The following is a 14,906-nucleotide window of genomic DNA, read 5'->3' as shown; positions in this document are numbered from 1 at the left end:
ATGTTATAAATGTCTACGGGGACATATCGTATTAGTAGATCTTATTATTCTGGTGTCCGGATTCTACGAAACTTATTCAGAAAAAACAAATATTGTTCACGTGTATTTCGGACCCCTTGGTCCCTCCTCAGCAGGTTTACAGCCACTAGATGCTAAAACAAGATTTTATAAAATTATAAAAATGTTATAATAATTTTTTCCAACAATAATACGATTAAAATGACTTACAGTTTTTTGGTGGATAATTACATCGAAATTTTAAAAAAATCAACATAAAAGTTTGTATCATATTTTCAAACAATAAACTTGTATTCAATAAACACAAATTTAAAAATACATATTAATATTTAAAAAGTGGTTAAAATATTTTCATAAACTTCCGTATCCTTGCTTGTACAATTATCATATCACTAAATTCGTTTCCTTTATAAATCTCTCCACCTGTTTCTCGTATTAGTAGGTCTTATTATTCTGGTGTCCGGGTTCGTAGAATAATAAGACCTACTAATAAGACCAGAATAATACGACATGTCCCAGTAGACATTTATATAATAAATTGTATAATAAAGACACAAAAGCATATGAATTAATTTTTTAAACTACTGATCACAAAAATTCACATATATCATTGTTCTATTTTAGTTATACTCGTACATCTGAGATTCCTGTACAGGTGACAGTTATATCTTATTTCTAGAATTTTTGTGAAATTATATTTTTAAAAGTTCCTGCAATATTTTCTGATATATTAGAATATTCTAACATTTTTATTCACTTCTACATTATATAGCCTAAATGAATATTTTCAAGATTTAATAATTGTACAGTCAAACTTTCGAACAACAACAAATAATAGGAACATAAATATTTCCGTTGTTTGGAGAAGATAGTTTAAAGGTCATTTTCTTCAAAAAGATCTATGAAAAAAAAAAGACAACTGGTCTTTAGAGGTAGTCGTTATCGGACGTTTGACTATATCTAAAATATGCAATAAAATCATTATTATTGATATCTACTGTAAATCTATTATTAAGATTTTAAATATAATTTACGAATATTTTTTGGTTTATCTTTATTCGAACTTTTTAAAAGTCTGATCGGTTTTATTTTTAATTTTTTAATTTTTAAAAATTCGAAAAATATTTGTAATAGTGTAATAAAGCATAAAGCACTAGATTTTGCGTGCTTTAGTACTCTAAATGCATTAACATTCACTCGTTGATTAAAAAATTAATTTAAGTATATAAGATTTAAACTTAATAATCACAATTTTTCTAAACAAATTTGTAAATATAAAAATTATAAATCAACAGATGGCGAAATTTAAATAGAACAGTCTGTTAAGTATAGTTGTTCATGTTATCCTGTAACTATTCACAGGAAACAAAGCAGTTGTAGTAGAAGTGGATAAATTAGAATAGATAGGAGTGTATATTTGTTTCCTGACATCTATAATCCTTATATATAAATATAGCATCATGTTTTCCAAAATCAAATATATAACACTATCAGTTTGTAGAGGTAAGTTCATTCTTTTTCACTTTGCTTTCCTGGCTATTATAAAACATATGGAAAGTATGGCTATCGGTCAAAAATGATCCCCAAAATTTTTACATTATTGGACGCAGAGAACCTTAAAATATCCAGAAAATAAGGTTGGCAATTTTACTGTGTGTATCTTAGTGTGTGTGTGGGGGGGTCACGATTTTGTTAAACTACTTTGAAGCTTAATGACCCCTTTGTCTTTTATCGAAAATTTCGGAAATGTTCGACAAAAGACACATAGGTTATTATTTAAAAATTTCAATATTGAAAGTAATAAATGTTTTTTTTTCTATAATTAAAATTTATTCAGATAGAAAATTATATTCACGAGAAAACAAGTTACAATATTTATTCATTTTTTAGATTTAAAAGGGTGTAATGTTCTCGATTTTTACAGAAAAACTAACAGAAGTATAAGAAAGAAAACTTTAAAAGTTTCTGTAGATTAAATATTTCGGTTTACAAAATAACTTTGAATATAAAGTCAAACCTCGATATATGCCTTTCTAAACAGCGTCAACGAATAGGCCTACTTGAGAACGATTCTTTCTATAAATATTAAATACAGAGAAAGAACACATCAGTATCTGTAAATTATAAAACGTTGAAATGACATTATTGTCATCAAATCATGTGATTTCCATACTTTCAAACTGAAAATTTTTTATAGACAGCATTATTATACAGGATGACCATTTAAACATATCCAGAGGTAAAAGATCTCTTTTCATCATTGCATGAGTGCATGCATGTGGTAGTTGCTTGTTCCAGCGCTAAAATAAGCCATACTTAAATATATATCCAGGAAAAATTAAACGCCACCATAATAATAAATTTATGCATCCAGTAAAATAAATTAGATAATTCGACATAAAAGGCAGGTACTCCAGCTCATTCCTACACATGTGTGTAGTGGCAAGAACTGTCTGCTTACCGCTACATAGGAGATGTTTTTATAGAGAGAGATTATTTGTTTGTTATACTAAATTGCTTTAAATTGATTCGGTTAGGTTATTTTAGTTTATTTTCGATACTTTCCGTTCAGCACCGCACTGGATTTACTATCAATTTCAGAGGCGATAAACAATGGAGTTAAATTGATGTTTTACTGTAATTCGTGGAAATAAAAACCACGAGCATCAATCGCGTAAAATGAATATTACTATTACTATAAAAATGAGTGTTCAACAAAAGAAAAATGCCTTAAATTGTAAGGTTCAACTCATCCAATAGGACACTGAAATTCTCCAATAATTATATTTAAACGTAATCCAAAGAAAAAATGTTTATTATTCTTTCCTTACATTAAAGTTGTTTAATAATACAGTACTGTATTTTGAATGTTATTAGTTTAATGTGTATAATTAACTTATTTGTCAAAATTTATAACATTCTGAAGCCCTCTGAATGCCGTTATCTTATAAGCGAATGGATCATGCGAGATAGGTGAAATAAATAAGGGATTGTACGTCTTTTTCCTGATTTGATTTGGTGCTCTGCACTGAATAGAAGAGCACCTTCCAACTACATCTTTATCAAACGTGCGCAATGGATCTCTCATTACCGATGTGAGAACCGAGGGGGTTAAGCTGCGGGCTTGACCCTGCTTACTGGCTTCTCTTGTCTAGGATGGTCGTTTAAGAGGGCTAAATCGAGTGGGGAGGGTGAGTGAGGTGGTGGTAAGGTGTCGCTCGTACTCAGGAAGAGACAGGTTTAACATAACTAATTTATTTGACAGATAAACGGACATATAAACGGACATAAATAATAACACAGAATAAACTTATACTAGAATCTACTTATTCTAGAATATAACAAAAGCAACATTAATTATCCGTATCGTCTCGACAATTCTATTTGACGCGTGTGATCGTTCGTTCGCTACGTTCGGTAATACTACTCTAACTTATAACCAAGTGAGAGAGTGAGAGAGAGAGTTTACAAAACAGTCTAAGTTAATACCTCGTGATGTGTACTCGCTGTGTATGGATCCGTGATATGCGTTGTCGATGAAGACCTTCGCTGATCCTGCGGAGTATCGGGGTGGACCGTCGTAGACTTGGCAAAGATGATGGCATCTTCCGGCCAGAGGTATTGGCCGTAGGGTGTATGGCGGGCCAGTGTATCTGGTTAACGTCCGTAATAGAGTATGGCGGGCCAGGGGGTCGGCTGTCTTCTGTCGATGGCCGCCCAGAGGTCTGTATCCGACCCCTTTTTAAACCCGTTTGGTCGGGGAAATGACTAATGCAAATCATGATGTAATCTGGTCTAACCTTGTAAGTTCGACAAGCGAACTTAGACCAGATTACGTTCGGACCGAGTGTTGTTTATACTAAAATTGATAACAACTGTCAAACCTTCGAAATAAATGGTTGGAGGTGACTAAGATCAGAGTTGGTTTCTCAAATCTTAGTAAAATTTGTTGCCTTATATGGTCATAACGATCAGTTTACTCATCGTTACAATCGAACGTAATAGGAAGTGCGGGAGGTTGATTTTCCCTTTTAACTGACTCTTTGACACGTTCTCACGTAACCCGTCGTAAAAATTCTAAATTATTTCTAAATAATTAATTTTAATTATTAATTACCCTCTCTATCTTCACACCGATGAGTACAAGAAGAATATGTACAACTCCTTATTTATTCCGCCAATGTTGCATGATCATTCGGTTATATGATAGCAGTGTTCAGAAGACATAAAAAGAGCATACACACGTTGTTCTGATATGCATTCCAGGAACAAAGACAGCCAACGTATTAACCGCACTGACTTAGGCTACTCGACAAATTTTATCCAGGGCATTATCCAGCGTTATCGTACTGTAAATCTATCAATTCTACACTGAACAACGATCGGCCATAGAGGCCATAAAAGATCGGCCGTACCTTTAACAGAGGTCCTCTAAGGTAGAGAGTACCTACAGAAAAATATCCCGGCTAGCCAATATAAATATCGCATTTAAAAAAAAGTCCAATTGTTTTTGCTAAGGAATGATAAAGATATACGAGAAAGATCTTTACTGATAATCAAAGTTTAGGGACCCTTAACCGAGCTAGAAAGTTAACCTTTCAGCAGTGGGAGAGTCAGGTATGGTTCTATCCCTTAGTGGTGGAGAATATACCCGAAAAATTTTTAAAGTATTTTTTCACGCAATTTTTCTCATTTCCGTTTTAGAAAAAGTATTTGTAAACAGTTATGTCTAGTAAAGAAAAGTCTTTTTTTATTGTTACATAATTCATTTTTTATGTGATTTTTTTTGCAGTAGTTTTTGGCTAAATTCTGGTGATACCCCCAAAAGAATTTAACGTATATATACGTCCCTCACCACTGCCACACGATCGCCCTCGACGTATATATACGTCCCTCACTGCTGAGTGGTTAATTAACCCGGTCTTGCATCCATGCCTGCTACTACGTGAAACACCCTACGACCATTGGGCCGTCATCAGCGAACGATCTCTTGGCACGAGATGCCAGGATGGTAACGACAAGTTCCAAAAACATAGCTACCATGGCTTAGCCCGAAGGCTAAGCTAGGTCAAAGCATACAGCCAAGAGGCCAGGTGCGGAAGTTTCCCAGGCCATAGAACCTTTGAAACAGACCGCATACAGGTACACAATACTGCCCTTTGATCTTAGCCAAAGAGACGAGAAGATTTTTACTACGTGGCGTTTACACGATTCCTATTTTTGATAACAGAATAACTCGGCCCTACGAGTACATTGAATTGGATTTCTTGATCCAATATTCAGCGGTCTGCGGGTGACCGTTGAATATTAGATCAAGAAACATCACTACACAGCGGTTTGTGCAGAACGGTCTTTACAGCCTTTGCTTAAGACAATGACGTCCGAGTGGCGTTTGATTAATGCACTTCTCTTACATATTACGTCTGATCCTGCATAACTCAAGTATCTCGAAAACTTTAAAATTTTCAAAGCTAGTAAAAAAAATTTCACCGTTAATTTCAAGGACACATCTTCAATGTCGCATGCATGAAAATATTTATTAATATTTATAACCTTACATAATAGCAGTGAGTTGAACCTTGAAGGTATCCTGGAATTTCCTTTAAGGTTCAATTCGTTGCTATTTTGTAAGATATATTCCAGGCTTGCAGATTTTGTGCTATTTATAATCCTATTTATATTTTTATTTATTTTGAGTTTTTTATTTACTTTTTATATTTTTTACTTTTGTTTACATATTATTTTATTTATCCCTTTTTATTGTTTTGTAATTTATTTGAATTTTACTTTATCATTCTTCTACGCAGGCGATAACCAACGAATTTAAAAAGTTCTATTTTATTTAAATTTTTGCTCTTTAAATTTTATTCTCTGTAAGATTCTATAACCTGACGATGGCTGTTAAAGACAGTTCAAAACGTTTGTAATTAAAAGAAATTGTTTCCTTTTAACTGGATTACTAATTTTAGTGTGTGCTTTTATTGTAATCTCGTACAGTTTTGTAGTATCTTTTATAACAGCTGTAATTTACTAGCAATATGTAGAATCTTTGGATGAGGCTATTGCAACTTGTGAATCAACGGTCTTTTAACAAAAATTTTAAGAAAGAAGTCGCTGTGTCTACAGACGATGACAATTTTGATTTTATTTACATTCGAAATAATCACGCCAGAATTATTAACATTGAGATAATTCTTAGAAAATTTAATGCTAAAAAATATCCAGCAACGAGTTGCGTAACTTTTCCGGCGAAAAACACTAAGATATATTAGCACAATTAATATTGTCTTGGTGCCATCTGTTATGAGATTTTGTTTGAAAGTAAGTTTTATCTGTCGTTACATAACTCTGGATATCTTCTATTTTCGAAGTTTAGACAATGAAGAAAATTATTCACATTTTCAAGTCTATATTTTAATCCATTTTTCGCCAACCACAGAAGTAACAGTTAAAAACACTTGAAGATAAACTTCACGAAAAAACAAACAGTAAGTAGAAAATTCACATGATTAAAACGATATCAACGTCAGCCTTTCTATGGAGGATCTGACGTTTTTACATTAAAAACGGAAGTATAATCTTCTTACCATACCGTCAAGTCCTTAACATATTTATAACTGGTCTGGCCCTCGAGAAAAGAGTAAGTTTTATATTATTAATTATTATAAAAGACAAAAGGCTTAATTTTGAGGGTAGAGATGAGTTTTAAAAAATTGTAAATGACAATGACGAGTATAATCTTCATTAAGTCCGACTTCATTCGAGATATGACCACCTCCATCTCCCGTCCCTCGACCTTTAACCACTAAAATTTAATAGCATCAATGCCCCTCATACAGAAACTACTAAGCAAATTTCGTTAAATAATCATTATCGATCGTGAGATATTAAACGAAATAGACACCAACACACACATCAACGGAATTTTTTTGTTGTTGTTTTGTTTTACCTTTTTGAGTTCAAAAGGTCTCAAAACGTAGAGATATGAAAAATACCCGGAGAATGAAATTTGACATAATTTCAATAATTTTCCGTGTACACAAAAAACCAGAAAAGTAAAACGCAACTACAATTATTTTTGAAAAGATTCTTGTTTCTTATTTTCTATATTGTAATTGTTTGTAATGATCTTTATTTAGTTTATATGTTCCGCTAAACTTGTATTTTATCTAGTATTTTAAGAATGATTTTTTATGTTTATATTTTAATGAATTCGTGAACCAAAAGTAACGGCGAAAACTTGATGGAATATAAACAAGCACAAAAAGCCAGTAATCCACTAAGAAAGTAACAATTTATTACTAAAACAAACGTTTTCGATCGTCTTTAGCGAACATCTTCAGGTTTTTAATACTGCAGATAGAACTTAAAATACAAAATTTAAATGTATCGGAAATGTCGACGTCGAAGAGCAGTAAATAAAATCAAAAATTAACATAAAAAATAACAAGGAGTAAGTTAATGTTAATTTTTATGATAATAAATAACTGCAAATATTATAAAAAGAAAAAAACTAAAAATAACAAATAAATAAGGTAAAATAAAATAAAGTAAAAATTTAATCATAATTTAATTAAATATTTCTTGCATAAATTATTTTTCAGGAGAAGTGGTAGCATATTTACTAACATTAATTAGTAAATTAAACTTATGCCAAACAGTCTCAACCGAATCATTGTTAAAAAATAATCCATAAATTTTATCAGCCGGTTCTTTACAAGTAACACTACTAATATATGTTGATGAACGAAGATGAGTTTGGCTCTTAGAATTTAACAAATAATGATTCAGGTTTGCATAATCCTGCATACAATAAGCACAAATGGCTGATGAACTTAAATCTAAATACAAATTTTTCCAAACTAAACGATACTTATTTAATGGAATCTGAACAATTGTTTTCTTTACAAATAAACGACAGTTGATGATGATAAAGACATCGACAATTATCTAGAATTTACGAGTACCATGTCTGGTATTTAGCCTTGAGTATCCTGTCTCATTCCTTTGTAAAAAAAGACTAACAAACTCACGTAGGATACTGTTTACATAGGCTAATATTTTATAACATCTTGGGATAAGTCGATCAGAGAAAGCGAAATACCTATTCTATTAAGCAGCTTCTCCAACTTAGTATACCAACAATTTTTTAACAGTCTGGTCGATGACAGATTCGTCAAAGAGGAAGCTTCAGAAATAACGTTTTTGAAAAACTTAAAAATTAGTTTAACAAAACGTTTTCGGGGGAATTCTAAGCCCAATTCAGATTTAATTGTATATGACGGAAACGTCTTCTCGAGGCCAAGAAGACGACGGCAGAACATCAACTCAATCGAGTCAATGCCTTCAAAACGAAAAGGCCCCCAGAAGGGTAAACCGTAAGACCAACTAGAAGTAAATAAGGAAACGTTTAGTTTCTCACACAGGACCATATGGCTACTCCTCACTTTTCTCAGAATATCAACCACTTCATTTATTTTAGAGCAAGCTTTACTCTTAACATAAGAAATGTAATCTGTGAACGAACCTGTAGAGGACAGTCAGTCAGTCAATATCATTTATTATGTACATGCCCCGGTTCCGCATTGCACTGCCGGGGTGAAAACAAGATACAGTTAAATTACAAGTTGTTTACAAATACAGATAATTACAGAAATATTTAAGATCCTAATTTGGGATGATAAACGGGAGTAGATACAATATGAGGAGTAGAAACAAGTGTTAGTACAGTTAATTTACAGCTTGTTTGCAAATATTTGGGTGATTATAGAATTATTCTAAAATAATAAAATTCTTGGATGATATACGAATTAATGAAATATAATGATACAAGTGTTATTACATAATAATATAACATAAAGATGTAATTGGATGCAGAAATGGAATTAAACACAAGAGTTACAAGACTTGTGAGCACATAAAACAAATTGTAAACTAGGTAACAGTAATAAGAGGATACGAAACAAAATCTAAAGTGTTATATACAGTTGGAGTTTAAATACAGAACAATACAGTACAAAAACAAAGTAGAAAACAATACGGATCAATATAGAAAGCACATACAATTGAGGTAGCATATGTGCAATATTTACAGTAGGGCTAGAGCAGAGGCAGAGGCGATGAAACAGGAGGAAATGAAAGAGGAACTACTCTCTCGTGGTGGTGAGTGCAATGTATTCATAAGCACGCACAAGATTTACAAAGGCTGAATATAGTTCCTTGTGTTTAAAGAGGTCTAGCTGTTGGCTTGGCCAGGAGATGCTGAGTTTTGCTGCAGTGAGTTCGATTTCAAGTCTTTCTTTTTGTAAACAGATACATCTGTAAAGATAATGATCGGGGCCATCCACCTCCTTACAGATGGCACAAAGAGGATTCTGTTTTCTCGTAAACCGGTTTAGATAGCAGGAGAACCTCCCATGACCAGTAATAAACTGCGTGAGTAGAGAATTGTTGTTAATCCAGGTATAGCTGCGATGCTCGATGATGTTGGAAATGAAGTGGTAGGTTTGGTTGCTATGATTGAGTTGCCAGGAGTTTTGCCAGTGGTGAAGAACATCATTATACAGAAGACTAATGATTTTGTGGTGGCTGATTTTGTTGTAAATAGGCTGCAGCGCACTGTTGTTAGCGGCTGCCTTCGCCAGCTGGTCCGCTCTCTCATTTCCAGCAGTACAGTACCTTGATGCCCGCGGACCCAGCTGATGCTGTAACCGTTGGATGAGTTATGGGTGAGATTTTTGATCGCAACAGTAAGAGGATGAAGCTGCCTGCTGTTGATCAGGTTAATGGCGGACTGGCAATCTGTTTATTAGTGGAGTTCTGTTCAGACCAGTTTATTGCCATGTGAATGGCCTTAAGTTCAGCCTGAAAAACACTGCAAAGATTATCAAGCCTGTACATTTGGTGGTGGAGCTCGTATTTTTCTTGGAGTACAACGAAGGCGCAGCCAATGTTTTCATTAATTCCTGAGCCGTCCGTGTAGATTTCCAAGTCGGGTTGGTAAGCATGTCAGTGCTGATGTAGTTGTGGATGTTCGGGGGAGTAAGGTCGGTGACTGGATTCATTCTCTCATAATTAGCCGCAGGAATGTTGCATGTGATAGTACAGATATCATGACCGGTTTTGAGCTTCCAAAGCTCATGCCTGGCTAGGATAATGTTGGTGATAGGCGGTTTACGAGTAATGATTTGTAGACTCCTGTTGGACGTGGTTCTGTAGGCCCCAGACATAAGGATCAAGGCTTTACGTTGGGACAATATTAATTTCCTGCTTGGGTGTACCTTTTTGGCAGTCCAGCCCCAGCTGCCACTTGCATAGGTAATGATGGGAATAAAAATATGTTCATAAATGATGCTAACGGCATCAGATTTTAGGCCCCGTTTCTTGCGTGCAACTTGAGAAAATGCTTGGAAAATCATGTTGGTCTTGTTAGTTATATGTTTTATATGTTCGTCCCAGTTCAAGCGGTGGTCAAGCCAGACGCCGAGATACTTGATTGTTTTTTCCACTCTGATGGACTGATTATTCATTCGGATTGTTGGTGTGCGGAGGTAGAGGTTCGGTTGTCCAAGCTTATTGAAAACAATACAGGTGGTCTTAGCTAAACTTAAGCTTATGCCCAAAGCCTCAGTTATGGATTTTATCGAGTGTTTCCTTGCCTCTTTTCTCTAGCATTGCCCGGGAATTGCCTCTGATCAAAATGAGGACATCATCTGCATAGGCAGTAATGGTGTCATGGCCAAAGTCCTCTGTTAGAAAGGAATTGAAGATGAGGTTCCACAGAGTGGTCCGCAGACCGACCCCTGTGGGCACCCACGGACGATGTTTCTTTCTACGTGATGTGACCTATGCTGGAGAAGGGCTTTCCGGTTGCTCAGGTATTCTCTGACAAGGTAATAGATGTTAGCTGGACAGTCAATTTGCTTAAGATGGTACAGAATGAGTGGCCACCAGGCAGAGTCGAAAGCCTTGGAGATGTCAAGGCTGGCGGCCAACACATATTTGTTCGTACTGAGAAGGCGTTTGATATTTTCTGTGGCATAGTGAATGGCGTCGGCAGAAGACCGTTGTTGGCGAAAGCCGAATTGGGCATCACTAAAGATGTTGTTAGTCTGGATGTGCCAAACCAGGCAGTCTGTCAGTAGACGTTCAAGAACTTTGCCAAAGAGTGGCAGCAGGGAAATTGGCCTGGCATCGTTAGGATTACCAGGCTTTGGAATCAGGATTATTTTAGCGACTTTCCACTTATTTTGGAAGATGCCATTATGTAGGCAACTGTTAAACATGTTGCTGATATGATCAGGTATAAGCTTCCAGATGGTTTTGGCAATTTTGCTGTTGATGTTGTCGATGCCAGGTGCCTTATTGTCCTTTAGAGTTGAGAAGGCATAATTGATTTCATCATGGCTGAAGTCGGGAGAGTGGCCGGTATGAATAGGTGCGTTCATTTCTTCCCTTATGTTTTTGTGCCAGGGAGTATCTTTGTCAGTACAGTCCTCGATGCAGAAGGAGCTCATTTGTCTATTAATAATGTTGAAGAAGCTATTGTTGGTGGACACTGCATCATTGCTGACCAGGACCTGCGTATTTCTTAGTTTATTAGTACATAGTTTTGTTATATAACCCCAAGGGTTAGATGAAGCTGCAGTACAGAACTGCCACCAGGAATGAATCTTGACGTCTTTGATTTCCTTCTTATATATAGCTTGGTGGTCAAGATAGAGATGCTTAAGGTTAGAGCGGTTGGGTTCTGTTCTGCATTACTGGTAGTTACTTCTCAGTCTATTGTTGGTTTTGCGAAGCTTGGTGAACTGATTAGTCCACCAAGAGACCGAGCGATGTTTCGGAGTAGTTTTCAGAATAAAGAGTTCACAAGCACGCTGTATTGTTGTAATGTTATGGTCAAGTGTGCTACTGGCGTCGTCCCTATTATTATGGCAGCAGTCAGAAATGTTAGAGTTAAGGAAGTTCTGCATCCCGGTCCAGTCGGCCAGTGCCAAGTTGTAATTGTATCTAGGAAGGGCGGGAGTGCCCGTGGTGCAATTAGTGCTGAGAAGGTGAAATGAGATATAGGCATAGTCACTTAGACTGCAGTCACTGAGCACCATCCACCTGTCAAAATCAGTTATGCAATCCAGACTGCAGGTAGTCACGTCTATCCATGTTTCGCCTTGGGCAGAAGTGTAAGTCGGCGGTGAGTGAGGGTTGTTGAGTAACTGGAACCTGTTATGAGCAAAAAATTCCTCAAGGACATCGCCGCGTCGGTCTTGTTGTTTGCCACCCCAGGTGTGAGAATGTGCATTGATGTCCCCAAGTAGAATGAAGTTAGCGTTATTAAAATTGTCGATAACACATTGGATGTTGTTTGCGGTTTGCTCCACGTTAGCCTCTCGAGGACAGTATACATTAATAAAGATGTACCTGTTATTGTTGTGGATGAGCTCATGACAGACAATATATTCGTTGGACAAGTTCCTGTGGTGCAGAACAGAGAGGTTAGGATTGGTCACAATGGTGATGGCCCAGGAGTATGCATTAGTACCTCTGAGCACGGAACAGAAGATAGGTAAACAGGTAGTCCTATTATGTGCGCAGTAAGGTTCCTGGACGAATATCAAGTCGTATTTGTAGCATTTAGTAGCAAGCAGGGAGGTGGCAGAGATGCCTCTTCCCAAATTAACTTGCAGACAACTGATATTGTTATTATCACTAAGATCCATAGTCTGTGCAGTCGATAATACTATTTTTAACTCGCTGATAGATTGGGCAGGAACTGTCCCGGGCGTTGTGTGAGGTTTGATTTGCTTTCTCATGATGACAGTTAGTGCATTTGGGCTATTGTTTCGATTTGGACACTCTTTGTATGTATGGTCACCAGCACAGTGGCTGCAGGTGGAAGTCTCATGTATGCAGCTCTTGGTTGTGTGCCCGAATCCACAGCACCTATAGCACTGTAATATGGGTACAAAGTCGGCTACCCTACAGTGAGACCATTCTATGTTTAGTTTTTCAGTAATGAGGAGCTGCCGCTTCAACAGAGGAGTGACCTCCGCGACCCAGTTACAGAATTGACCATCACGTTTTCCAGTATTAAACTTAATTTTAAAAAGTTCCTTGAGATCTTCTTGGCTGTAATTTTCATTTAGAAGACTATTCTGTTCATAAATCAATTTGACTAGATCTTCAGGATCTATCTGTTTGTGTACGGAATAGATAATGATATGCGGATTTTTCGATCTTCTTGTGTGTAGCTCCGGGATATTATCTTGTATTGTTTTTTCAAACGTTTCGATGTCATGTTTGTTATTTAGCTCGATGGCTATCCCTCCAGAGCCTATGTGCCGAATGCGTTCGACCCCTATTCCCAGCTTGGAGGGCTGGATCTTTTGCTGAATACACTTTCGAGTATTATCGCTGTTCTTGTCTTCATCCTTTTGATATACCAAAAGGACATCTTTACTCTGTTTGGTGGTTTTGATTTTTTGTGAGGGATTCACGGCGAAGCCTGATATCAGGATGGTGCTATAGGAGGGAATGGAGGCAGCCACTTGCTGTTCCTTAACCTGCTTCAGCTCAGCTAAGACCTCTTTCGTTTTTTCTACCTCAGCGGAGACGATTTGCATCATATCTTCCTTAGTTGGCAGTAGAGCCAGTTTGTCCACGATGCCATCTAACAGTGTATGTTTCGAAAGATAGCCTCGGCCATGCTTATTATTTTTCCTATTTGTTTAAAAGAAAAGTACTTAATGTGCTCTTTGCCATTAAGTTTGCCTTTTGGATTGCCGACACAGTACCCCTTAACCTCATTAAGGATAGTATTAGAATCGTTCAAAAAGTTAGAAATGGCTTTCCGAGCCATGCTGAAGTGATTATTCCTAAGCGAGATAATACAACTATATCCAACTAGTCAAAGATACGAATATGCGTGAAATCAAAGTGAGTCAGAAGACGCGCTAGTCTGGACCAGTCCCTTAGTGCGACCGAGACGGGGAACTGACTCCAAATTATTATTTAGATTGATTAATGTACTTACCAGATAATTCCTGGTTAGAAATCTTGTGGGGATGGTCCAATAGAATGTCCTTGCACTGTGGAGTTGTTGGTACAGCTTGAAGGTGAAGAGCGATAATGGCAGAAACTCAGACACACCAGCGACGTCGGAGATGCCTCTCTAAGGGTCCCTGAAGATGTTGAGATGGCCAAGCTAGTGGCTAGTGGAGACACTGACTGAAGCAGCGCTTGGGGAGACTGGTCTGCTTGATAGCGGGTTGCCCCACTAACCAAAAACATGACACGACAAAACACTTACAGTCTACAACCAAGATGGACATGCACAAAATGCAAAGGTAAGGTAATTTTGCAAAGCTAAAAAGTTAGCAATCCTAAGCCCAATCACACCACTAGGACTAAAATAGCCCTACTTTCCTATGCAAAAGCACATAGCACTGCAAGCTAAGCCTAAATCTAGGCTTAGAACACGAAACAGACTAAAATACAGCAGGAGCACCAGAAAAACACATCTGCTCTTCATGAAGGCCTGCACAACTCTTCCTGTAGAGGACAATCAAATTCCCAAATAGGTAACATCGTTAACGATACTTATCTCTCTTTTATTTCAAGTTATCTGCTTTCCTCAGCTTACCGCCTTGCCTAAAGATTATTATCTTTGACTTAAGAAAGTTGATACGCAATCCCAAAGTTGAAGAATATTCACTGTCTATCCAATTTCCGTATAGGAAACGCCTCATACAGAGTGCAGATCTCACTGTTCTCTCTGCATCCGCAACAGAACTTAAGGCTTTAACTTCGAATAACAATTCTTGATGTTTCCGGAAAGATTGTACATGACGACCTTCTACTATATGTCACCATCTCTGCACAGCAAACAC

The 14,906-nt window shown here is 36.5% G+C and overlaps 1 protein-coding gene across 1 annotated transcript; it reads right to left on the bottom strand.

Moving 5' to 3' along the window:
* Nucleotides 1–11,777: 11,777 nt before the first annotated feature.
* On the bottom strand, nucleotides 11,778–13,643 carry LOC136983289 (uncharacterized). Its single transcript, XM_067279989.1, has one exon. The coding sequence runs from the start codon at nucleotides 13,641–13,643 to the stop codon at nucleotides 11,778–11,780; it is 1,866 nt and encodes a 621-aa protein (XP_067136090.1).
* Nucleotides 13,644–14,906: the final 1,263 nt, after the last annotated feature.

This window comes from Centruroides vittatus, unplaced genomic scaffold (assembly GCF_030686945.1).
Source record: "Centruroides vittatus isolate TY-2023 unplaced genomic scaffold, ASM3068694v2 contig_880, whole genome shotgun sequence".
Taxonomy (NCBI): Eukaryota; Metazoa; Arthropoda; class Arachnida; order Scorpiones; family Buthidae; genus Centruroides; species Centruroides vittatus.
This window is presented reverse-complemented; position numbering and strand designations above follow the sequence as displayed.